The following is a 26,382-nucleotide window of genomic DNA, read 5'->3' as shown; positions in this document are numbered from 1 at the left end:
CTACTATATCTCCTTGCCATTACCTTTCCTGGGAGTTAGCAGGTTACTGCTAATTTGGAGATTATATTTTCTGATTATCTAAAAAAAAATAATCTCCTAGAATACCTGTCATATTAGAACTACAATATATATTCTAAATAATTTGTCTAAGTAAAAAAAAAAAAAAGTCCTTGGTTCATCACATTCCCCTTGAAACAAGGCCACCAAAAAAATATGTGGGAAAATGGGCAATAAGCTTTTAAAGCTAATGACTAAATACATGTATACCAAAGTTGAGTGTTTTCAAGCCAGAAAAATCAAAACGTGATCAATTTAAGAAAATAAAGGCAAAGTATCAAAAATAGGGGCTCCTTTTCTAACCTCACACCCTATGTATACAATGCTACTAAAACCAGCCCTAGTAAATACTCAGGTGTCTCCTCCCATTTCCCCACTCCCCCACAATTCCTCCAGGGGCAAGAAGTGCCTGCTCTCCTTCGGTGGTCACCTCTCTGTATTACAAGTTTTTTATTATGTTGACCTGAAATCTGTCTCCAGGTAATCTACCTACTGGGACTAATGTTGCTCTGTGAAGACACTCAAAGCCGGTCCACTTGCCTTTCTAAACAATGACTTGTTAGACAACGTCCAACATGTTCTCCTAACCAACTTTTTCACTATCCCTCTTCTGTCTACTTCTAATAACATTCTAGAGGCCCTCTCCATTCGCAGTCGCAGAGATGGAGATGTTGCTCAGACTCACTCTTAGTCTGACATATGTGTGTTCCTATTAATACCCAGAAACTTCCCCCATTAAGCCTATTCCAACATTATGCATTATTCCATAAGACTGTTTACTGATTTAAAGCTCAGAAGACATGACTAGAACACAATGTTTACCTGTGTTTGAGCGTCTTCTAATACCAAAGTCCCAACTTGAGGTAATATCGACTGACTGGGCATATACATAGCCCTGAGTCTCACCATTGCTTCCCTGAATTTCTGACCCACTGTCTCCAGGCATTGAAGGAGGATGAATCTTCTCTAGGTCAACATCATGATCAATGAGAACCATCTCACACATTCCCGTGTCATCACTGGTCACATGTGACTGTCGAATATGAGCTAGAATGATAGTTGGATTGTCCAAGAAGGCCATCCTTTCTGTGGGCCAATTTCCTTAAAAGGCTATTTTCTCCTCTTCATATTGTTTCACGAGCTCACCTACCTAGAAACATGATGTACACAGCAAATATTTAAGAATAAGGCAGAAAATGACTGAATCATTTTTCAGACAAATTCAGTGTAGTAAAATGCCACCTTGAAAATCAACATTTATCCCTGTTCTGTGGAGCTTAAAAGGATTAAGTCTAAGCTGAAAGGAAATCCTTATAAGCACTAGGGGCTGCAGCTCTAGTCAATGAGATCTCCATAGAAATCAGAAAGGAAGGCTTGCACTCTGGCAAAACAAATCACAGCAACTCCTAACAAGTCAGGCCACTCAAAGCACATAACTACTGTTAAAACAATAAATTTTCCTTTCTTTCTCCCTTCACCATCATGCAATCTTCTCATTACTTTATAAGGTCATGGGGGAACAAGTTGTATTTTCCTCAAATGATGTGCTAAAGTACAAAACTGTATTTCATCAGTTTATATTGCCCCTCCTGTCACACGGTTGTGAGTGTTTAAAAGGGCACAGACAATGCTTTCTGAGTTACTAGGGGTTTTATAAAAATGTACCACCAAATTAATTTTGCTTAATGAATGTATTTTCCTTTCAAGATAGTACTGTGGTTTTTGCTGTTGTTTTGTTTATTTTTTCTGAGACAGAGTATCACTTTTGTTGCCCAGGCTGGAGTGCAGTGGCGCCATCTTGGCTCACCGCAACCTCCACCTCCCGGGTTCAAGTGATTCTCCTGCCTCAGCCTCCTGCGTAGCTGGGACTACAGGGATGCACCACCATGCCTGGCTAATTTTGTATTTTTAGTAGAAACAGGGTTTCTTCATGTTGGTCAGGCTGGTCTCAAACTCCCAACCTCAGTTGATCTGCCCGCCTTGGCCTCCCAAAGTGCTGCAATCACAGGCGTGAGCCACCATGCCCGGCCTGTGTTTTTAAAATAAAACTTATAATCAAAACTACCTACTATACGATCAACTTCTCATTTTAGAAACTTAATTATAAAAACTGCTTCCTCAGTCCTGTTAAAACTGTAATGAGGCTGGGCACAGTGATTCACACCTATACTCTCAACCCTTTGGGAGGCCAAGGCAGGAGGACTGCTTGAGTCCAGGAGTTCAAGACCAACATGGGCAACACAAGAAAGACTCTATCTCTACTATATATATATATATATACACACACACACATACATATATATTTATTTATTATTTTTTAATTAGCTGGGCATGGTGGGATGTGACTGTAGTCCTAGCTACTCATGAGGCTGAGGTGGGAGGATCACCTGAGCCACAGCATTCAAGGCTGCAGTGAGCTATGATTGCACCATTGCACTCCAGCCTGGGTGACACAGTGAGACCCTGTCTTCTAAAACAAAACAAAACAAACAAAAAACACTGTAATAATATTTATTCTAGTAAGAAGATAGCACCCTCTCGGCTAAGTGAAAATACTCAACAAAGAAAATATTGCAGAACAATGGTTAGGTACTAGGCCCTAGAGACAGAAAGGTTCGAATCCTGGCCCTATTACTTGTTAGCTATAAAATCTCGGTCAAAATACTTAACCTTTTTGAGCCTCCTTTTTTTCCTTCATTTATAAAATGGAAGCTTCAGGAATGAGAGGATATGTAGGAGATAATGCAGGTAAAGTGCTCAAAAAAATACATGGCATGTAATTAAATAAATGTTAGCTATTAATAATAATGATAAAAATATTAATAATTTCATCTATCAATTCTTGCTTAAAGTAGTCCTAAAATATGTCAATATCCCATCTGTCTTATAAGTTCACAGCACATAAAAGAAGTCTGTGCTTCCTTTGTGATAGAGGACACTGCAAGTCATGTGAGCGAGTTCCCTGCCCCTGCAAAATCGTTGCAAAGTACAAGGAATATGAAAGCTGGATTGACTATGTTTCCAGGAACAGTCCTAGAAGATATTTACTTTTAGAAGGACTTATAACACCAGATTTTCTTGTAATCTATTTCTTCTAGAAATGGAAGACAGAGAGGAAATCTTGCTAATAAATCCTTACAGCTAACTAAGGTTTTAAAAATTGCTGTCTGGAAACACATCATTCTGTTGACATCACCTAGTGGGTCTTAAAATAAAGATACTGAGATTAAAAAGAAATTCAACTGAGAAGCATCTCTAATCAAGCGAATTACATTAATCTTCACTTTTTCCCCTCTTAATATATTCCTTGAGTACTTATTTTACTCTGAGGCTACTGGGAAATGCAAAGGTGAGTAAAGTATCCCTGAATCAAAAAGTTAATACCCTAATACAGACCTAGTACCTCTCCTAATACCACGGGATTCTTTTAAGCACCAAATTTCTGAGACATCTGGTCCCTGAAATATTAGTGTCAATCTACCATTGTAAGGATATTGATCAGAAAAAAAATACGAAATTAACAGTGAGCATTTAAATTTCACTTGTAAAAATACAAACTTCTCTATAACCATAAAAAATATATACACCACAGATTTATTTATAAATGAGAATATTTATGGAATCATAGTATCACAGATCAGAGCTGCAAACATCCTTCTACAGCAATCACAATAAGCCATCTTCCTTGCATGAAAGGAAGGCAACTAGTCACCAGTAGAGAGGAAGGTGCTTTCAAATTCATACTGAATAGTGCTCCCTTGCAAAAATAAGGGCTTTAATGAGAAATCACACATTTAATACACTTGATCTTAGCCAAAAGGCCGAGAAGCGATCACACATTTAATAGGTGTTCTAGCACCAAAAAGTCAAATGGCAAAAGGCAAAGTGACAAAAGTATACTGAAGTACCCTCAATAAAATCTATTCTAGGGAAACAGATCACTTCTTTTGAAGACAAGAGGAATAGGCAAACACTTCTCAAGGCACACACCAACTCCCCAACTTTATCCTTCCAGAACAAATGCCTCAACGATAGCAGATATCTTCTCTATTAGGACACTATGGCTTCATACATTAAGGAAGCTATATGATTCATTCAAAAAATATTGATTCCCTACCAACTCTGATATGGAACTCCCACAGGACTGCCCCAGAAAACATACTATTGTGTATGTCACTTTTTACCTCCCGTTATGTGTACTTAGAGACTTAGACTATAAGTTCCACAAGGACAGGGTCCATAACACCATATTCCTTCTGGCAACAAAGGCTGTTACACATGGCAGGAGTTCAATAAATGTTGTTGTCTAACTTCCAAGGACTATTCAGTTTCATTGTAGAGATAAGTCATATATGAATGTGCCAGGTGTAAGTGTGTGATTATAAATAAAGGATTGCCTTTTTTTCTTAACACAAGAGCATCTCTTCAATGTGCCCTTCAAAATTGTCACCTTGGAACACTATCAACTTATTCTAAGAAGACTAATTTTCAAAACCCAAAAGAATATTTTTAAAAATCTCCCAAAGAGCAGCAAATTGCCATTTGAAGCTATGTTTGATTTCCAAGACAAAGACATTCAGATCAGGGATAAAAACAAATTGTACTCTCTGATCAGTTATGCAAAAATCAAAAAGATTTTTAAAAATCTAACTCTGGCAAGGGTTCAGAGAAATGGGCACTCTCATGCACAATATGAAGGAATGAAAACTGGGATTTTTTAGAAGGTAATTTGGTAATATTTACCAAAATATAAAACATGAATACTATCTGGGCAATCCTACCTCTAGGATTTGTTCTAAGGAGATAACTGTGTAAAGTATTTATCTCAGAGTAATTTGTAATACTGAAAATCTAAAAGGAACCTACAATAGTACACATACGCCATGACACATACATATAACACAATATTAAGCAGCGATTAAGAATACATGGTAGAGGATGAACAAAATGTAGTATATACAAATGATGGAATGTTATTCAGCCTTCAAACACAGGAAATTCTGACACGTTACAACATAGATGAACCTTGAGAACATTATGCTAAGTGAAATAAGTCAGTCGCAAAAGGACAAGTACTGTATGATTCCATTTATATGAGGTACCTAAAGTAGTCAAACTGACAGAAAATCTAATGGCAGTTGCTAGGGGCTGGAGGAAGGGAGTAATGGGGAAAAAGTATTTAATGGGTACATTTCAGTTGGGGAAGACGGAAAAGTTATGGAAATGGACAGTGGTGATGGTTGCATCATAATGTGAATGTATGTAATGCCAATGAACGACACATTTTAAAATGGTTAAAATGGTAAATTTTGGCCGGGCGCGGCGGCTCAAGCCTGTAATCCCAGCACTTTGGGAGGCCGAGACAGGCAGATCACGAGGTCAGGAGATCGAGACCATCCTGGCTAACATGGTGAGACCCTGTCTCTACTAAAAAATACAAAAAACTAGCCAGGCGAGGTGGCGGGCGCCTGTAGTCCCAGCTACTCGGGAGGCTGAGGCAGGAGAATGGCGTAAACCCGGGAGGCGGAGTTTGCAGTGAGCTGAGATCCAGCCACTGCACCCCAGCCTGGGGGACAGACCAAGACTCCGTCTCAAAAAAAAAAAAAAAAAAAGGTAAATTTTACATCTCATTTATACCATGTATATTTTATCACAATTTAAAATGTTTAAGTTTTAAAATAAGTCTAGGAAACACCAGATTCAACCAAGTTAAAGAGGTTTTCTTCTTGCTGTTTTATCACAGGACTTCCCAAAACTTTTACATTATGTACTCTGTATAGGCCAGGCACGGTGGCTCACGCCTGTAATCCCAGCTCTTTGGGAGGCCGAGGCGGGCAGATCACGAGGTCAGGAGATCAAGACCATCCTGGCTAATATGGTGAAACCCCGTCTCTACTAAAAATACAAAAAAAGAAAAAAATTAGCCAGGTGAGGTGGCGGGCGCCTGTAGTCCCACTGCACCCCAGCCTGGGCAACAGAGCGAGACTCTGTCTCAAAGAAAAAAAAAAAATTATGTACTCTGTGTATTGTGACTCTCCAAGAGGGAGGAACCTAGTAACACAATATATCCCAAACTTACTTCATCCATAAATATTGTTTTCTATAGGAATACTAAAACATATCAGTGTATAACAGCATTTCACAGAACATGCTATTAGAAATGCTATTCTACACTTTCACAAATGCTGTCTCTTCAGGCCTTGAATGCCTTCCCTGAATGTTACCAACTCTTGATTCTCTGAGACAGTCAGACGTTTTTTGGCCGGGTGCAGTGGCTCACACCCATAATCCCAGCACTTCGGGAGGCCGAGGCGGGCGGATCACTTGTGGTCAGGAGTTTGAGACCAATCAACAGGTCAACATGTGAAACCCCATCTCTACTAAAAATACAAAAATTAGCTGGGCAAGGAGGCTAAGGTGAAAGAATCGCTTGAACCCAGGAGGCAGAGGTGAGCCAAGATGGCGCCACTGCCCTCCAGCATGGGCAATGGAGCAAGACTCCATCTCAAGAAAATAATAAGGCCGGGTACAGCAGCTTACGCCTGTAATCCCAAAACTTTGGGGGGCCAAGGCGGGTGGATCATCTGAGGTCAGGAGTTTGAGACTAGCCTCGCCAACATGGTGAAATCCCATCTCTACTGAAAATATAAAAATGAGGGGGGTGTGGTGGTGCGTGCCTATAGTCCCAGCTACTCGGGAGGCTGAGGCATGAAAATCTCTTGAACCTAGCAGGTGGAAGTTGCAGTGAGCTGAAATTGCCACTGCATTCCAGCCTGGGCAACAGAGTGAGATTCTGTCTCAAAAATAATAATAAAATAAGAGAGACCTTTTAATATACCTTTAGGCCACAGATAAATAATATCACCTTGCCTAAGCTTTCCCACTTTTCACAGCTTCTTTCTCACACTTTTTAACACCATGTTCCTTAAAGCATAAAGATTTGTTTTACTAAAAATGGAAGCAATAGGGATATCCACACACAGAAGGAAAGAAAGAGATGTCCCAAAATAACACAACAATTTTTTTTTTTTTTTTTGAGACAAGGTCTCATTCCCATCGCCCAGGCAGAAGTGCAGAGGCACAATCAGAGCTCACTGTAGCTTCAACTTCCCAGATTCAGGCGACTCTCCCACCTCAGCCTCCCAAGTAGCTGGGACTATAGGCTCACACCACCATGCCTGGCTACTTTTTGTATTTTTTGTAGAAATGGGGTTTTATCACATTGCCCAGGCTGGTCTTGAACTCCTAGGCTCAAGCGATCTACCAGTCTTGGCCTGCCAAAGTGTTGGGATTACAGGCGTGAGCCACTATGCCAGGCCAACATATGCATTTTTAATATACTGGGTGGATTTCCTTTTACACTTCAAACGAATAAATATTCAACAAATATTTACTAAGTTTCCACTAAGTGCTAAGGGTGGTTTCAGATGCACTTTGGATACTGTTCCCAGATTACACACCCATCTGTGTTCATTAATGATCATGAAACCTGCCTGTGATGACTGGGAACATGCTCTAAACATGGGAATAATTTTTAGTAGGTTTTGATGGGCATACGTCTTAATATAATTTTGGATAATTTTATATACACTCATTTCCAAACTTTATTTATAATAGCTTATGAAAAAAACTGAGAAAATGAAAGGTTATGAAACTTGCCCAAAGCCAGACAGCTAATACATAGAACTAAAAATCAAATTCAAGAGCTTGGGATCTTAACCGGTACACCAGAAGGCCTCTTAAAACAAAGAGGGACAAAGTTACAATAGTCATAATGAACACAATTTTTTTTTTTTTTTTGAGACGGAGTCTCGCACTGTCGTCCAGGCTGGAGTGCAATAGAGCAATCTTGGCTAACTGCAACTTCTGCCTCCCTGGTTCAAGTGATTCTCCTGCCTTAGCCTCCTGAGTGGCTGGGATTACAAGTGTGCACCACCAGGCCCCACTAATTTTTGTATTTTTAGTGGATACAGGGTTTCACCATGTTGGCCAGGCTGGTCTCGAACTCCTAACCTCAGGTGATCCCCTCACCTCAGTCTCCCAAAGTGCTGGGATTACAGATGTGAGCCACTGTGCCCGCCGAACATGACTTTTTAAAAGCCTATTGTACTTATTTGGTCCTGAAGCCTGAGAGAAATTTCTCCCATGGGTCTCTGTGAAAGACATAAGAGAGCAAATGTGTTATGCAGTAAACCCTTAGCTCCCCTCCGCTAACAACAATGGTGCTTGTACAATAGCAAGAAACAATCAATGCATGTAATGGTTGTTCAAAAAAATAAAAGTCACAAAATTTCACACAAGAAAGGAACTTCAGTGATCATCTCATTGTTGACCTGAAATCACAGAGGAAGGGTTTACTTTAAATATCTAGTTACGTCCAAGAATATTTTTTAAAATCCCTAGTGACTCATGTACCTTCAGTTCAAGTCTATACCTGAAATACTCTATTTCTTCAAATAACTCACTACGAGCAAACAAGCCTGCCCTATACTTCTTCAGTCTCTAAGGACCTGAGATAGGCAACAACACGACTTAAAATGCTCACATCTATCCAATGGTTAGAAGGAAATCCCCCTTCCTGGACTTTTTCAAAACACTCCCCGCTCACTTCCCTCTGCTCAGCAGACTTCCCACCCTCTCACCTGCAATCTGTGAAAACTTGTCAGAATAGGCAACAGCCTGAGGCTTCTCAAAGGTCTGCAAACTCCCAATCAAAAATTACTGCTGCCCCATCAATGTGCCATATAAATGTTGGCATGTTAATTGTGTATTTATAAGACTGTTAATGGTTAGTTAATTTACCTCCCACACTATTATTGTACTTGAAATGATTTAACGTCTGCTGAGGGAGTTAACAACATGTAACAGCAGATGCGAGATTTATTTTTTTTTTATTTTATTTTTTTTACCTTTCCACACTGTATCCTGACTTCACACTATTAGCATTGGGCGAGTTAAAGCTAATACCTGTATAGGAGTCCTTAAACATGTCATAGGAACACGCACATTTATTTCCCACAACAAGGAATGATTACAAGTGAGGGGGGAAAAAAGGGCTTTTTATTATATACAACCTCTTCCATTTATAAAAACCAACAGACCCTCCTTTTTTATTTTTTTACTAAGATTTCAACATTCTTTGATCTAGTTAAAGCTCAGAATTCATACCTCCTGGAATTTGAAAATAATTGAAGTGACCATTAAAATAAAACACACTTTATTGCTTTTAAATCTCTTTCTCTAACTCTCTCCAATTTAACTCTAAATTAAACGTTCATTTATTTTTTAGACTAGCAAAAATTGAGCTTTTTTCCCCTTAGGGAATTAAAATCTTCTCCATGTGAATATGCCCCATTTCATTAAGCAGTAAATAGTGAGACCATATATCTGGAGAGTTTGCTGCTTCTTTTTACATTTTTATTTCCATATTTTGACTAAAAGTGCTTACTAGATTAAAACAACAGAAATGATTTATCTCATTTTGAATGAGATTCATTCACAAAATCATCTCAGTACTAAATGAAAAATTGTATAAACACTGGCCTGCCCCCTCCAGAAGTTTACTTATAAACTTCAGCAGAGGAGCTATGTCATACACATAGAGAACAATAACATAAAGCAAGATAAACCTGCCACCAAATGAGATATTAAGACAATATATTTTCCAAGAGACAGGAATATCACAGAAGACTTCAGGAAGGAAGGCAGAGGTATTTAAGGATAGCTATGCTTTCATTAGGCAGAAACACAAGTGAAACAGTAACTGTTGACATTTACAGCGCTCTTACCAGGAGATGTACTAATCACTTTTCATGTAACAACATATTTAATCCTTACAGCCACTTTAGGAGGTAGGTATTGATACTATCCTCATTTTATAGATTTAAAAACAAACAAAACTAAGGCTTAAAGGAGTTAAGTATCTTGCCCAAGGAGACAAGGTAGATTTTTTAAGACCACAATTGTTGAAGCTCCTCCCATCAAGAGGTGGAGTCTATTTCCCCATCCCTTGAATCTGGGCTCACATTGCGATTTGCTTTGACCAACAGAACATACGGGAAGGAATGTTGTGGAAATTCTGAACCTGGGCCTCAACAGCACTTGCAGCTTCTTCCCTGGCCTTCTCTGGAACACTTCTGAATTATGGGAAAAAGTCAGGGATAAAAGACTATGTGGAGAAAGAAGCTCAGCCATCTCTGTCATTCCAGCTGTCCTGCTGAGGCCCCTGTGAGTGATTAAGTCATCAGGGACAAGTCTCCCACTAACCTACCAAGAGTCAAGGTCTCTTCTTCTATCAAATGTCTCCCTCATACAAAGGAACCCTGATCCCTGATATTCCTGTCTTATGCCACTAACCTCCACCTGAAATGCCTCAGAATCTTACATCTGCCAAGATCCAGTTAAAAAGAACCTGGCAGAGTGACTCTCAAACTTCTCCACGGACACACGTGAAGGGCATTGGACAGTGACCATAAATCAAGGTATGAGACAACCTAGGGGAGCCACCTACAGTAACATGCCATAAGAAATTTATTTTTAGAATTCATTCATATTTTGTATTCTATTTTATACTACACTGCACCTATATATGTTTGTTTGTTTACAGAGACAGGGTCTCACTCTGTCACCCAGGCTGGAGTGCAGTGGTGTGACCACAGCTCACTGCAGCCTTGACTTCCCAAGCTCAAGCGATCCTCCCATCCCAGCCTGGGACTGCAGGCAAGCACCACCACACCCAGCTAATTTTTAAATGTTTTTGCAGCGACCAGAGTCTAGTCATCTTCCCCAGGCTAGTCTCAAACTCCTGGGCTCAAGCGATCCTCCCACTTTGGCATCCCAAAGAGCTGGGATTACAGGCATGAGCCGCTGTGGCCCCCCCGCCCCCCGCCCCATGTTTGTTTTAACAGGAAAAAAAAATGTTTATTTTCAAATACACCACTAAAACTGATACTTCAGGAAAATGTACCACGGTTACTTTGTAGCTTCCAGTACACCCTAGGACTCTCTTAACCCCAGTTGAACAGCATGGATCTAGTGGAAAAACAGAGGCTTTGGTGTCAGAAATGTCATTTTGTACAGATAAAATGGCACTTTATCAATGGACTCAAAACCCTAAATTATATTCAAAAGATGTTTCCTATAAGGTTGAAGAACTGTTAAGTATAAACCACAATAAACTATAAAGTTCTAAGCACAAGTTAGAATAAAATATTGTTATTCAGCTGTTATAAAACAATCTGTATTTTCAAAGTGTTTTGAAATAATGTTTATGTGCTAGCAATAGCTGTGAAACTTCAAACAACCTAACCACTCACCACCCCCAAAACTTCAAACCTGCCAACATTTCCAGCCGTTACAAGAACTCTGCCAGTTTGGTACAATGTAGCCCCTAAATTATTTTTCCAATGGGTGTTGTCTCTCTGACATAATAGATTTGATTGACACTTGTGAAAATAAACAATTTTAGGTTTTACTTTAAGATCTCAGGTCAAAATGTTTACTAGTTTTACCTAAAGTGAAGAATATAAATAATGCCAAAGCAACTAGACTGTTTCTCAATGTGAAATTACCGGTTTAGGAGCTTAAGCTGTAAATAGCACTCAAGTGTCTACCAAATATTCATTCACTGGTTTCATTCATTTGACAAGTATCTATAAGGCACTTACTACATGCTGGGCACCAAAGATACACTGCTGAGCAAAAATAAAGACTTTTGGCCACTGCCTTCATGGATCTTCTGAGGGTGGACCCAGTAGATAGAATTTTAAATTCTTTTTTTTTTTTTTTTTTGAGACGGAGTTTTGCTCTTGTTGCCCAGGCTGGAGTGCAATGGCATGATCTCAGCTCACTGCAACCTCTGCCTCCCAGGTTCAAGCGATTCTCCTGCTTCAGTCTCCCTAGTAGCTGGGATTACAGGTGCCCACCACCACCAAGCCCAGCTAATTTTTTGTATTTTTAGTAGAGATGGGGTTTCACTATGTTGGGCAGGCTGGTCTCAAACTCCTGACCTCAGGCGATCCACCCACCTCAGCCTCCCAAAGTGCTGGGATTACAGGCATGAGCCACTGTGCCCAGCTTAAATTCTTGCCCCTTTCTGTTTTCCCCTCCCCTTGAGTGTGGGTGGAATCTCACTTGCTTCTTTCCAGCCAATAAAACATGGCAAAGGTGATGGGACAGTCACTTCCTTGATTACTTTCCATTATATAAGACTCCATCTTAGCCAACTGAAGAGAGTGATTCTAAGCCAGAGAGATCTTCTTGCTGGCCTTGAAGAAGCAAACAGCTATGTTATGGAACTACACATGGCAAGGACCTGAGAGCAGCCTCTAGCAGCTGAAAATGGTCCTGGCCAACCACTAGCACGAAAAGGAGCATCTCAGTCACATCACCGCAAGCAAATGAATTCCACTACCACCTGAGAGACCTTGGAAGATCTTTCCTGAGTGAGCCTCTAGATGAGGCTATAGTCAGCTGACACCTTAATTTCATCCCTTGGAGAGCATGAACACAAAACTCAGCTGAAGCCATGACTCCTGACTCATGGTGAAATCATAAATTAATATCGTTTTAAGCAGATAAGTTTATGGTAATTTGTTACGCAGCAAAAGAAAATGAATCCAGCATACTGAAGGAAAACAAGCCTATACTCCTTCACATATAACACATAAGGCTCTCTAAAACGCAGTTTCACTACCTCTTCCCTCCCCATCATGCAACTTTCAGGACTGCACTGAATATGTGCTGGCCTTTGGTAATGATACTCCTTTACTTCAGGTGTGCCCTTCCGCAATACAAATCTTATTCTTGTAAGTCCAACAGAAGTATCTCGTCCTTGGCAACCCCTTCTATATGACCCAGAGTCCAACCTATTTTAATAGCACTTTATTTCCATCATCATTACAGTGAGTTATATGAGTATCATTTTTAAGGAATCAACAATTTTAAATTTTTTTACCCAATTCTAGATTCACAAATATGGTTACTTCATTAAGATATAAATCTCCCCAAATCATTTGTGAATTTGCTAAAGATCCCATCAACAGTAATGTAATGGTTCAAATGGAAGCCAGTTTTTCTCCCCAGGAGACATTTAAGCAATCAGTATCTGGAGATAGTTCCAGTTGTAGATGCCAGTGGGTAGATGCCAGTGACGCTAGTAAACATGGTACAATGCACAAGGCAGCATCCACAACAAAAAATTATACCTCCCCAAATATCAATATGAATAATGCCAAGCTTGAAAAACCCCACAATAATGTGGGGTTTGAAGCCACTAAATCTGTGGCAATTTTCAACTCCCTCGAAACTGTTTTGTTTGTACTGAAACTATAGAACTTTGCTACTAAAATCTATGCTCAAACCTTCTAAGGGCTAAAAAAGTTCAACTCTGTTTTCTGAAATTTTAATCTACCCTAAGGAGAGCCAAAGAAGCCTTTTCACCCTTCTTCCCCTGACTACTTCCTAACATATTATTCAAAATCCAACTCAGTGGTAGCCTTAACCTCCTAGGCTCAGGCGATCCTCCCAACTTGGCCTCTCAGGTAGCTGGGACTACAAGCACGCACTACCATGCCCAGCTAATTTTTTGCAGAGACAGGGTCTCACTACATTGCCCAGACTGGTCTTGAATTCCTGGATTCCAGCGATCCTCCCCCTCGGCCTCCCAGGGCATTAGGATTAGAGATGTGAGCCACTGCACCCGGCCTGCTCCACGTGCCATTTTACTGCACTTTGTTCCTAGTTCTACCAAATAATTAACCCGGCACATTGCCTGTTAGTAAGGCGCTAAGTGTTTGTTGATTTTATTCATTCAACAAATATTTACTGAATGCCTACGGTGTGCCAGGCATTGTTCTAGATGCAGAAAACACAGCAGAGAAGGCAAAGTCCTGCCCTCATGGCAGGACAAAGAAGTAAATTATATAGTGAGTTAGAAGTGTCATGAAGAAAAATAGCACAGAGAAAGAAATGGATAATGCTGGGTGGAGCCATGAGTTGCAACAGTAAATATAGCCAAGGAATGCCTCACTTAAGTGACATCTGACTTAACACCTGAAGGAGGTGAGAGAACAAGCCCTGTAGACACCCCAGGGCATAGGTCTGCCAAGCAGAATGGAACATGCCTCACACTGCTCAAGGAGTGGCAAGGAGTCCGCCAAGAAGCAAGTAGTAGGTAAGATCTGAAACAGTGCGGTGAGTCTGTAGGGACTTACAGGCCATCCTAAAGCCTTAAGCTTTTACTCCAAGTGAAATGAGGGGTCACTGGAGGATTGTGAATGATCTATCTCACATTTAAAAGGATCTCCCTGGTTGCTATGTTAATGAATGAACGGGCCGGGCGCGGTGGCTCACGCCTGTAATCCCAGCACTTTGGGAGGCTGAGGCGGATGGATCACAAGGTCAGGAGATCGAGACCATCCTGGCTAACACGGTAAAACCCCGTCTCTACTAAAAATACAAAAAATTAGCCGGGCGTGGTGGTGGGCACCTGTAGTCCCAGCTACTCGGGAGGCTGAGGCAGGAGAATGGCGTGAACCCAGGAGGCACAGCTTGCAGTGAGCCGAGATGACGCCACTGCACTCCAGCCTGGGCAACACTCTGTCTCAAAAAAAAAAAACAAAAAGAAAAGCAACACACTTTACTGCAAACATCACTCAGGAAACCTAAATTTCAGGGCCCTAACTACATGGCCTTGTACAAGTGACTTCTTTCAACCTCATCTGTTCTTACATCTGTTAAATAGCATGGCTGAATTATATGAAGGGCCTTTTAGCTATTAAATTCCATTCCAGTCACTTGTGTGCAGGAGGAAAAGGAGGATGTGACTGGGAAAGGTTTATCCTGGAGCCCATCTAAAAGGTTTTGGGTGTTTTTGCTTCACATGGTTTTCCCTCGACCAGAATTTCATTGCATGTTTTACCTCTACCACACCTGTGCCATAGTTCAAACTCAGAGGCACGGGGAATCTCTTTTTTGACAAAGAATTGTAATAGTATCAAGATGCTGCCGGTATACTCTCTACAAAGGTAAACCACGTTGACTGATCTGAACAGGCATTATTGCCATTTTTGGTTTTGTTTTTTTTTTGTTTGTTTTGTTTCTTTTTTGAGAGACAAGAGTCTTGCTCTGTCGCCCAGGCTGAGGTGCATGGGCATGATCTCAGCTCACTGCAACCTCCACCTTCCAGGTTCAAGTGATTCTCCTGCCTCAGCCTCTCCAGTAGCTGGGACTACAGGTGCCACCACCACGGCCGGCTAATTTTTCTATGTTTAGTAGAGCCAGGGTTTCACCATGTTGGTGAGACTGGTCTCAAACTCCTGACCTCAGGTGATCCACCTGCCTCGGCCTCCCAAAGTGCTGGGATTACAGGCCTGAGCCACCACGCCCAGCCCATCTTTTTTTTTTTAATCCCAGTATATATGTAAATTGGTTCCAATAACTACAAGAGTTAAAATTAATAAACAATACAGTTATCTTCAGAGTGTTATCATAAAAGAAACTATTTAATATTAACAGAAAATAAAAATGTGATTATAGAAATGCACAGTGGGTTGCCACATCTAGAATTCCACATTGCTGTCACAGGCTATGGATTAGTGACATCTGCTATGGATTAGTTAACATTTGTCACTGTTAAAGAGACTAGCTATGGGATGACTTTAGGAGAGTCAGTGCTTTTGACTCTGTTTCCTCTACAGTGAAATAGCCATAATATGTGTCCTATTATCCATTTCACAGTGATTCTACTATAAAACAAAATAGAGGCTGGGCACAGTGGCTCATGCCTGTAAATCCCAGCATTCTGAGAGGCAGAGACAGGAGAATCACTTCAGGCTGGGAGTTTAAGACCAGCCTGGGCAACAAAGCAAGACCCCACCTATACAAAAAAAATTTTTTTTTTAATTAACCAGACATGGGGGCACATACCTGTAGTTCCATCTACTCAGGAGGCTGAGATGGGAGAATCACTTGAGCCCACGAGTTCAAGGTTACAGTGAGCATGATTGAGCCACTGCACTTCAGCTTGGGCAACACAGTGAGACCCTGTCTCTTAAAAATTTTTAAAAGAATATTTACAGAAAGCTAAAAAGCACTATATAAATCTAAGATGCAATATTACTGACTTTTCCTATTCTAGCTATATCTTTTTGGAAGGAAAATAAATAAGCTGTCAACTGTCAAACTCATTAATTCAACTCCTAATGAAGAGAAGACAGCAACGAGATAGTCTAAACCAGCAGATAATCCTCAAACTACTTTTATGTAACTTTGAATGGTACTTTGTATTTTCACTTGAATAGAGCTTTCATAATCTCAATAAATGATAATGGCTATTATTGTTATTATTAACAAAACTGTGTTAACTTTGCTAGGTATTTTCTCAGAACCTTCTAGACTATCTCATTTTTTTTCTCTTTTTTTTTTTTTTTGAGACGGAGTTTTGCTCTTGTCGTCCAGGCTAGATTACAATGGTGCAATCTCGGCTCAGTGCAACCTCCACCTCCCAGGTTCAAGCGATTCTCCTACCTCAGCCTCCTGAATAACTGGGATTATAGCCGCCCACCACCACACCCTGCTAATTTTGTTTGTTTGTTTGTTTGTTTGTTTGTTTTGAGACGGAGTCTTGCTCTGTCCCGGGCTGGAGTGCAGTGGCCGGATCTCAGCTCACTGCAAGCTCCGCCTCCCAGGTTTACGCCATTCTCCTGCCTCAGCCTCCCGAGTAGCTGAGACCGGGTTTCACCATGTTGGCCAAGCTGGTCTTGAACTCCTGAACTCAGGTGATTTGCCAGCCTCGGCCTCCCAAAGTACGGAGATTACAGGCATGAACCACCATGCCCAACTAGACTACCTCATTTTTAAAATCACCACGGTGTACCAAACATGAGGATAATGTAACAGAACTGGCTTCATTCTGCTTATAATACTATAATTAGGGTGGGAATGATCCACAACATACAATTTAAATAGAATAATCAATTCTCAGCCCAGACATGGTGGCTCACTCCTGTAATCCCAACACTTTGGGAGGCAGAGGTGGGTGGATCGCTTGAGCTCAGGAATTCAAAACCAGCCTGGGCAACATGGCAAAACCCCATCTCCACAAAAAAATACAAAAATTAGCCGGCCATAAGACCCTCATCTCTTAAAAACAAAACAAAGGCACTTTTGCCATTCACAAAGCTATGAGGTATATTCTATTATTCTTCATGTTCTATAAATCAGTACACTTAGGCACAAACTTGTCCAAGGCCACGCAACTAGTAAGAGGTGGAGTCAGGATAGCCTGGCTCCAGAATCCTGCTCCCAATCATTACAACATGCTGTCTCACATTTCCAGCTTAAGCTCACTTCATCTTAATCTTCTTACTCCACTCCTCACACACAAGTCTAAGTATGGGTATACAGAGACTTATCAGTTCATTCAATAAGCATGAATACATACTACATGCTGAGGTTTAGGTGTATAAAGTGCTAAGTCATAGTCCCTATTCCCAAGAGGCTTACAGTCAAACAAGGGGTTAAAGACAAGTATACAAACGGCCACAATAAAGAACAGGCCAGGCGTGGTGGCTCACGCCTGTAATCCCAGCACTTTGGGAGGCTGAGGCGGGCAGGTCACCTGAGGTTAGGAGTTCAAGACCAGCCTGGCCAACATGGTGAAACCCCAGCTCTACAAAAAATTAGCTGGGCGTTGTGGTGGGTGCCTGTAATCCCAGCTACTCAGGAAGCTGAGGCGCGAGAATCACTTGAACCAGGGAGGTGGAGGTTGCAGTGAGCCATGATCACACCACTGCACTCCAGCCTGGGCGACAGAGCGAGACTCCATCTCCAAAAAAAAAAAAAAAAAAAAGAAGAAGAAGAATGAGAACAATGCTAAAGGAGCCTATAACAATGTACTATGGGCCAGGCGTGGTAGCTCACGCCTGTAATCCCAGCACTTTGGGAGGCTGAGGCAGGCGGATCACGAGGTCAGGAGATTGAGACCATCTTGGCTAACACGGTGAAACCCCGCCTCTACTAAAAATACAAAAAACTAGCTGGGCGAGGTGGTGGGCGCCTGTAGTCCCAGCTACTCTGGAGGCTGAGGCAGGAGAATGGCATAAACCCGGGAGGCGGAGCTTGCAGTGAGCTGAGATCCGGCCACTGCACTCCAGCCCGGGCGACAGAGCAAGACTCCGTCTTAAAAAAAAAAAAAAAAAAAAACAAACAAAATTAGTCGGGCATTGTGGTGGGCACCTGTAACACCAGCTACTCAGGCGGCTGAGGCAGGAGAATCACTTGAACCCAGGAGGTGGAGGTTACAGTGAGCCTAGGTCACGCCATTGCACTCCAGCCTGGGCTACAAGAGCAAAACCCCATATCAAAAAAACAATGTACTATAGAGACACAAAGAAAAAATATCTAAATGAGACTGGATATTCAGACAAGGCTTCACAGAGAAGACTAAGATCACAATAATGGAAGAAGTCATTTCCAACTTAGCCACTTTAATAGTTAAAAAAAGAGAGAGAGTGAACCAGCAATTAAACAATCTATAATCCTGGCTCCTTGATCAGAAATTTCAGAAGTTTCAGAAATGCTTAAAACAAAAACATCAGGCCACGTGTGAGTTATTGCAGAAGCAAAGAAAAGATAACTAACTACCCTTTGCAGTAGGGGAAGTCAAGGGAATGGCAGAAGTTGAGAGAGGGTGCGTAGGAGAGGCTGAAAGCAAACCATCTTCAGGCTGCCTGGCTTCCAACCCGGACCTGGCCACTCATGGTGGGACCTTCATAAAGTCACGACTTCTGTGTCTCTATTTCCTCATCTGTAAATGGGAGTAAGCGCAGTGCCTGCCTCATAGGATTGTTGTGAGGACTGAATGAATTAATACATGTTATGTGCTTCAGTGCCTGACTCATGGTAAGCACCATTACAACTGTTTACTATTATTACTGCTATTATTCCCGGTCTAAGATGAATCTTCAAAGATAAGAAATTGCAAGGTTGGAAGAGGGGGCAAAAGGCAATATTCGAGGTAGAAGACACAGCATCAGACAAGGCACTGAAGCAAGAAACAGTAGAACAACACGTATTTAGTAACTAAAATTACATGGAGTTCAAAGTTGCTGACTAGAATTACAGAGAGACTGTTCTGGCAGCTGTATAGAAGATTAATTTGATGGACAAAACAGAAGACTAGTTATAAAGCTGTGACTATAGCCCGGAGATGATGAAATCTGAAGGCAGTAAAAGATGGTTATATGAATTCAAGAAACAGTCACAAAATATTTAAGAGATAAAAACTGGTAGAGGCTGGGCGCAGTGGCTCACGCCTGTAATCCCAGCACTTTGGGAGGCTGAGGCGGGCGGATCATGAGGTCAGGAGATGGAGACCACCCTGGCTAACACGGTGAAGCCCCATCTCTACTAAAAATACAAAAAATTAGCCGGGCATGGGGCGGGCGCCTGTAGTCCCAGCTAGTCGGGAGGCTGAGGCAGGAGAATGGCATGAACCCGGGAGGCGGAGCTTGCAGTGAGCTGAGACCCGGCCACTGCACTCCAGCCTGGGCGACAGAGCGAGACTCCGTCTCAAAAAACAAACAAATAAACAAAAAAAACTTGTAGAACTTGGTGACTGAGTGAATGTGGAGGATTAAGAAGGGGGAAGTTTATGGCTTGTGTGATAGTGCCAACAAATAAAACTATAAACTCAAAAGCAAAAACAGATTATCAAGTAGTGGGGAGATGAGTAGTTATGTTTCAGACACAATGAGTGGGCTTCAGTTGTCTAAGGATTACCCAAATAGAGATCCATCAAAACACAAACCTGAGAGCCCATGAGAAAGGTCTGAGCAAACTTGGGAGACATCAACATGTAAGTGACAGGTAAATCCATAGCTGTGAATTTTGCCCGGGGAAAATACGTAAGAATAGTAACCTAGGGATAAAACCAAGGGACAGCAATAGTTAAAGGGTAGCCTGAAGAAAAAAGAAAAAACAGACATTGCGGGGGGGGGGGGGGGGAAAAGTCAATCTTTGGCTAGATCCTGAAGTTAGCTATCCATGCTGTGTAAACTCATGAAGTTATAAGCTATTATGTTCTTCACTGGCTTTCCCCCTCACCTCACATTTCCTAGTAAGAAGTTCCACTGCTGGACTGTAAAGTCCTTGAGTAGAAAGGGCATTGGATTTCCTATCACTAATGCCCAATGCATATGCCTGGTACACACATGCTTGTAAAATGAACCTGGCTGAACAGAGAAAAATAGATAATTTCCCACCTATTTAAACAAAAGGCTTGTGGAATTCCTAGACCTAGAGCTGCTTCCAGCCCAGAGCAGAGAAATACAGAACCTGAGGAGAATAGAATCAGAAAGGAGGCTGACCTTATACGTTGTTGAAGAAAATGTAAAATAATGCAGCTGCTTTGAAAAACAGCTTGGCAGTTTCTCAAAATGTTAAACAGAGCGTTACCATATGACCCAGCAACTCCACTCCTAGGAATATACCCAAGAGAACTAAAAACATATGTTCACATGGAAATTTGTATACAAATGTTCACAGTAGTATTCATAACAGCCAAAAGGTAGAAATAACCCAAATGTCCATCAACTGATCAACATATAAACAAAATGTGGTACAGACATACAATGGAATATTATTTGGCAACAAAAAGGAATGAAGTACTGATCCACGCTACAACATAGATGAACCTTGAAAATATTACACTACATCAAAGGCCACAAACTGTGTAATTCCTTGTATATGAAAGGTTCGGAATAGGCAAATCCATAGAGACAGAAAGTAGATTAATGGTTGCCAGCAGCAGGAGGAGGAAAAGTGGAGTGACTGTTAATGAATATGAGATTTATTTCTGAGGTGACAAAAATGTTCTGGAATTAGTTAATAGTGACAGTTATACAACTTTGTGAATATCCTAAGAACCATTAAATTGTACATTTTAGAGGTGTGAATTTTATGGTATTCGAATTATATCTCAATTTTTTAAAAAGAAAGGGGATAGAAACACAGAAAGGCTAGAATCCATGCTACATCCTAGATTTCTTCTAATTCAGGTGATTCCAACACAAGGATACCAACAAAGTACCTAAGAAGTAGAATTGGCAACAGTAAACAAAAATTTTTAAACAATCTGTAATATCAGTTGATTATATCAAATAGACATCAAATTCCTCATGCAAAAATGGGAGTTTCCAAGTCTTCTGGGGGAAAGAGAACTGCCATATACCTTGGTGACCTGTGTAAAGGTGGCTAACCTACATTTCTAGTTGAAGGAGGTTAATCCTAGTACCAGAAATCCCATCAGAACTTGTGGCTTTGCTGAAGCAAAGCCCCACACACTGGAGCAGCTTCTCCTACCAGAGCACCAGACAACACTCTAATCCACACCCGGGGATCTGCCTGAGAAGCCACCACTACACAATACCTCTGTCAGCAGCCTACCGAGCTACTGGTACTTGGAGAGTTAATTCTCTTCACTTTGGAATAAACAAACTGAAGGAGATAAACCAAGAAAGGCAACATGACATGGCAGCTGGGTATGCTCCCAATTCCAGCACTTAGTTGCTGAGAAAATTGGGAAGGTCACATTTATCTGAGCCTTAGTTTTTCTCATTACCTCACAAAACTACTGTTCCATCGTAGGGCCCCAAAGTGACACTCCAGTGTTCGTACCCTTCCCAATTCACATAAAAGAAAACTAGTCGCTAGTAGTATATATTGTGGGGTCTTACTTTCTTTTTGGAAAATAAGACTCCTGGACCCCTTATCTATGATGTACTTAAACACATATTCTCAAACTTACATAAAATTAGAAAACATATAGAATGTCCAAGCCAGGATCCTTGGCTCTCTTTTATGAAGCCCAGAGCCATTTAGTTACCCATCCTGTGCATCCTAACTTCTCTCTCCTTAGATTTTATCCACGTCTCTTCATCTCAATAACCTAATTCAGCTGGGTGCAGTGGTTCACACCTATAATCCCAGTGCTTTGGAGGGTCACAGCAAAAGGATCACTTGAGACCAGGAGTTCATGAGCAGCCTGGGCAGATTCTGTCTGTACCAAAAACTTTTTTAAATTCACTAGGAGCAGTGGCGCCTGCCTGTAGTCCTAGCTACTCTTACCTCTGAGGTAAGAGAACTGCTAGAGGCCAGGAAGTCAAGGCTGCAGTGAGCTGTGATCACACCACCACATTCCAACCTGGGTGACAGAGTGAGACCCTGTCTCTTAAAAAAACAAAGAAACAGAAACACTAACCCAAGTCACCATGTCTCACACCTAGGCTACTGCAATTGTTTCCTAACTTGTCTTAAAATCTTTCAATGACTCTCCCAACTCCTTAACATGACCAAGCCTTGCCTACATCTGCAGCCCCATCTCCCACATATCCCATCAGTTCTTTCTACTCCGGCCTCAGTGAACTTGGTTTTCTTCAACTTTTGAACATACACTTCTTCTCTCTGAAATTTTATCTGTCTTGTCACCTGGCTTAGACATCTCTTTTTCCTTCACACTTAGACGTCTCCTGCCCCAGGAAGATTTCACTTTATCAAGTCCAAAGTAGATACTCCTCCATACTCACCTTGACTCTCATTACTATAACGCTTCAAGTTAGGTTCTACTTCTCCACCTAGGCTGTCCTTTCCCTTTCTAGAATGCAAGTTCATAAGAGCAGGGACCATGTCTGTAGATTTCATTGGCCAATTCCCACACATATGACTAGTGACTAATACAGATTCAGTATATATTGATTGAATAAAATGATTACAATTAAGCAAAAAGCTAATGAGAACTTTCACATATATAGGTGTGTGTATACACACACATACACACACACACACACACACACACATATATATATATATTTTTTTTTTGAGACAGAGTCTGTTACCCAGGCTGGAGTGCAGTGGTGCAATCTCAGCCCACTGCAATCTCTGCCTCCCAGGTGTTCAAACAATTCTCCAGTCTTCCAAGTAGCTGGAATTACAGGCACACGTTACCACAGCTCGGCTAATTTTTGAATTTTTAGTAGAGATGGGGTTTCACCATGTTGGCCAGGCTGGTTTCGAACTCCTCACCTCAAGTGATCCATTTGCAGCCTCCCAAAGTGCTAGGATTACAGCATGAGCCACAGAACCCAGGCTTCTTTTTTTTTTTTTTTTTTTTTTTTTTTTTTTTTTTTTTGAGCCAGAGTCTCGCTCTGTCACCTAGGCTGGAGTGCAGTGGCGCGATCTAGGCTCACTGCAACCTCTGCCTCCTGGGTTCAAGCGATTCTCTTGCCTTAGTCTCCCAAGTAGCTGGGATTACACCCAGCTAATTTTTGTATTTTTAGTAGAAACAGGGCTTCACAATGTTGGCCAGGCTGGTCTAGAACTCCTGATCTCAGGTGATCCACCCACCTCGGCCTCCCAAAGTGCTGGGATTACAGGCATGAGCCACCACACCCAGCCCAAAAATATTTTTATATTAAGAAAACAGGCCAGGCACGGTGGCTCACACCTGTAATTCCAGCATTTTGGGAGGCCGAGGCACGCATATCACCTGAGGTCAGGATTTCGAGACCAGCCTGGCCAACATGGTGAAACCCTGTCTCTACTAAAAATACGAAAAATTAGCCAGGTGTGGTAGCACGCGCCTGTAATCCCAGATACTCGGGCAGCTGAGGCAGAAAAATCACTTGAACCCAGGAGGCGGAGGTTGCAGTGAGCCAAGATCATGCCATTGCACTCCAGCTTGGGCAACAAGAGTGAAATTCCATCTCAAAAAATAATAATAATTATATATATATATGTGTGTGTGTGTGTGTGTGTGTGTGTGTGTATATATAATTGGCCAGGCATAGGGGCTCACACCTGTAAACCCAGCACTTTGGGAGGCGGAGGAGGAAGATCCCTTGAGCCCAGGAGTTCAAGACTAGCCTGGGCACTATAGCAAGATCCCTTCTCTATTATTTGTATTAAACATTTTTTTTAATTTTTAAAATTTTTTCAACTTGGGCACAGTGGCTCACACTTGTAATCCCAGCACTTTGGGAGGCTGAGGCAGGTAGATCGCCTGAGGTCAGGAATTCGAGACCAGCCTGGCAACATGGTGAAACTCTGTCTTTAGTAAAATACAAAAATCAACCAGGTGTGGTGGTGCACACCTATAATCTCAGCTACTTGGGAGGTTGAGGCAGGAGAACTGCTTGAACTCGGGAGGCAGAGGTTTCAGTAAGCCAGGATGGTGCCATGGCACTCCAGCCTGGGAAACAGAGCAAGACTCCATTTAAAAAAAAAAAAAAAAGTTTTAAGAAAATTACAGCTATAAAACAAATGCAATTCTTCATAACTGTAGGGAAAAAGGACTTACGCATACATGCATTTACTACAATTTGAATGCCAATACCAATACGATCAAAAGAAGCTAAACTACTATCTCAGTGGGAATGGTGCTCTTAACATTGTTCTGAAACTCCTAATTTCCGTAACTAAAAAAGGCAGAAAAGTATGCATAATGCAAATTACAAACGCTACAGAGAAAATACATGGAAATCATTTTCCCTGCCCCTCTCTCCCAAAAGAATGTTAGACACACTTTATAGAAACTGTGCTTACTCCAAATAGCTCACCAAGTGAAGGTTATTGTGAAATACTTCAAATTCCATAAGCACTCAACACTGCAAAGACTGTGGGAAAAGAATGTTCCAAGCACAGACTAATGGACAGAAGGTACAAATGAAATAAACCCTGACGCATGACTATCTAAGAAAGTCTAAACTGAAGACTCAATATATTTGTTCTGAAGTTATTAACCAAGCTTCAGTTTCTTAAATACGTTCAAAACATTTAACATATTCTTATAAGTCCCAATGGCAGAGGTCTGTCATTGAAGATTATTTATTTATTTATTTATTTTGCCTAGTTTAGGACAGATAAATCCCTATCACAGTTCAGACTTAAGTTTTCGTCTTTTGAATTTTTTTATACCAACAATGTGAATTCTTACTGTGTTTGTTGTCTGTGTTAACAATAATACAAGTTATACCAACTTGGAATTTTTATTTTAATTTTGGAGATGTGTCCATATTTTAACTTAGCAACTTTAATCCAGTGATGAAAGCTTCCTTAGCTTGTAAACTGTTTCTCAGGTAAACTGAGAATTGCCCCATACCAGCATCTTAAGCAAATAAATAAGCACAAAACAGGCAGAGATTATAAATTAGAGCAGACAAATCTGTATCTCGCCCCACACCGGTAAAGAGCATTCTATCAATACAGTGAAATGCTAATCTCCTAATTAACAACCTAATTAGGTAATTATGGCTTTGCAGAGGGATGCCGAAATGAAATATGACAACATGGTCACCTCTTTATATGGCACCTGTGGGCCTTTTCAGCTGTCATTGCAAAGAGTGCAATATCAATTTGAACAGATGACAAAGTGCTGTCATTTTTCATTCTGATAATATACAGAATGCTTTGGACAGAAGTAGTTTACAAAAGAAACATCTTGCCTGATATTTTCCTAATTTAAACATGCTCAAATACTTCGGTAAATTTTTTGCATTGTACATAAGAGAATCAGTATGCACATTTTTATATTGTACATAAGAGAATCAGTATGCACATTTGAAAAAAACAAACCTAACCGGCCATCATGCTTAACTGTACAAGCTGAAACTATTTCTTTTCTTTTTTTTTTGAGATGGAGTTTCACAGTTGTTGCCCAGCCTGGAGTGCAATAGCGCAATCTTGGCTCACTGCAACCTCCGCCTCTCGGGTTCAAGTGCTTCTCCTGCCTGTAGCTGGGATTACAGGCATGTGCCATCACATCCGGCTAATTTTGTATTTTTAGTAGAGACAGGATTTCTACATGTTGGTCAGGCTGGTCTCGAACTCCCGACCTCAGGTGATCTGCCTGCCTCAGCCTCCCAAAGTGTTGGGATTACTGCGCCCAGCCTGAAACTATTTCAATTATAAAGTATATGATAATTAGAAAAGAGTAAAAGGCAACAATTCATCATATTTTAACACTCACATTTTTACTAACTACTGCTATCAGAAAAATTGAAATCCAAATTTGATCTTCAATCTTTTTCTCACAAAAAAAGTGAGACAGATATTTACATTTGTTAAAATAAATTAAAACAGAACAGGCCTGTCCAGGGGCAGTGGTTCAGGTCTACAATCCCAACACTTTGGGAGGCCATGGTAGTGCATGCCTGTAGTCTCGGCTACTGGGGAGGCTGAGGTGGGAGGATTGCTTGAGTCCAGGAAGTTGAGGCTGCAATGAGCCGTGATCATGCCACTGCACTCCAGCCTGGGCAACAGAGAAAAAAC

At 41.1% G+C, this 26,382-nt stretch overlaps 1 protein-coding gene and 1 pseudogene across 18 annotated transcripts in view; both read right to left on the bottom strand.

Annotated features, from left to right (window-relative positions):
- MAPKAP1 (MAPK associated protein 1) overlaps positions 1-26,382 on the bottom strand; it is a 271,024-nt gene that overhangs the window by 233,333 nt on the left and 11,309 nt on the right. For 8 of the 18 annotated variants that reach the window (XM_074016541.1, XM_074016545.1, XM_005582208.5 and 5 more), the window contains exon 2: positions 880-1,207. The exons of the other annotated variants lie outside the window; for them this stretch is intronic. Coding sequence is in view for 4 of the 8 variants with exons in the window: in XM_005582208.5 (XP_005582265.1) it covers positions 880-1,138 (259 nt within the window). In the remaining 4 variants the exon portion in view is untranslated. The remainder of the gene's footprint in view (positions 1-879; positions 1,208-26,382) is intronic. 18 annotated transcript variants of the gene reach the window in all.
- Positions 3,724-3,890, bottom strand: LOC123569307 (U2 spliceosomal RNA; annotated as a pseudogene).

This window comes from Macaca fascicularis, chromosome 15, assembly GCF_037993035.2.
Source record: "Macaca fascicularis isolate 582-1 chromosome 15, T2T-MFA8v1.1".
Lineage (NCBI taxonomy): Eukaryota > Metazoa > Chordata > Mammalia > Primates > Cercopithecidae > Macaca > Macaca fascicularis.
The sequence above is the reverse complement of the archived record's forward strand: the minus strand, read 5'-3'. Positions and strand labels throughout refer to the sequence as shown.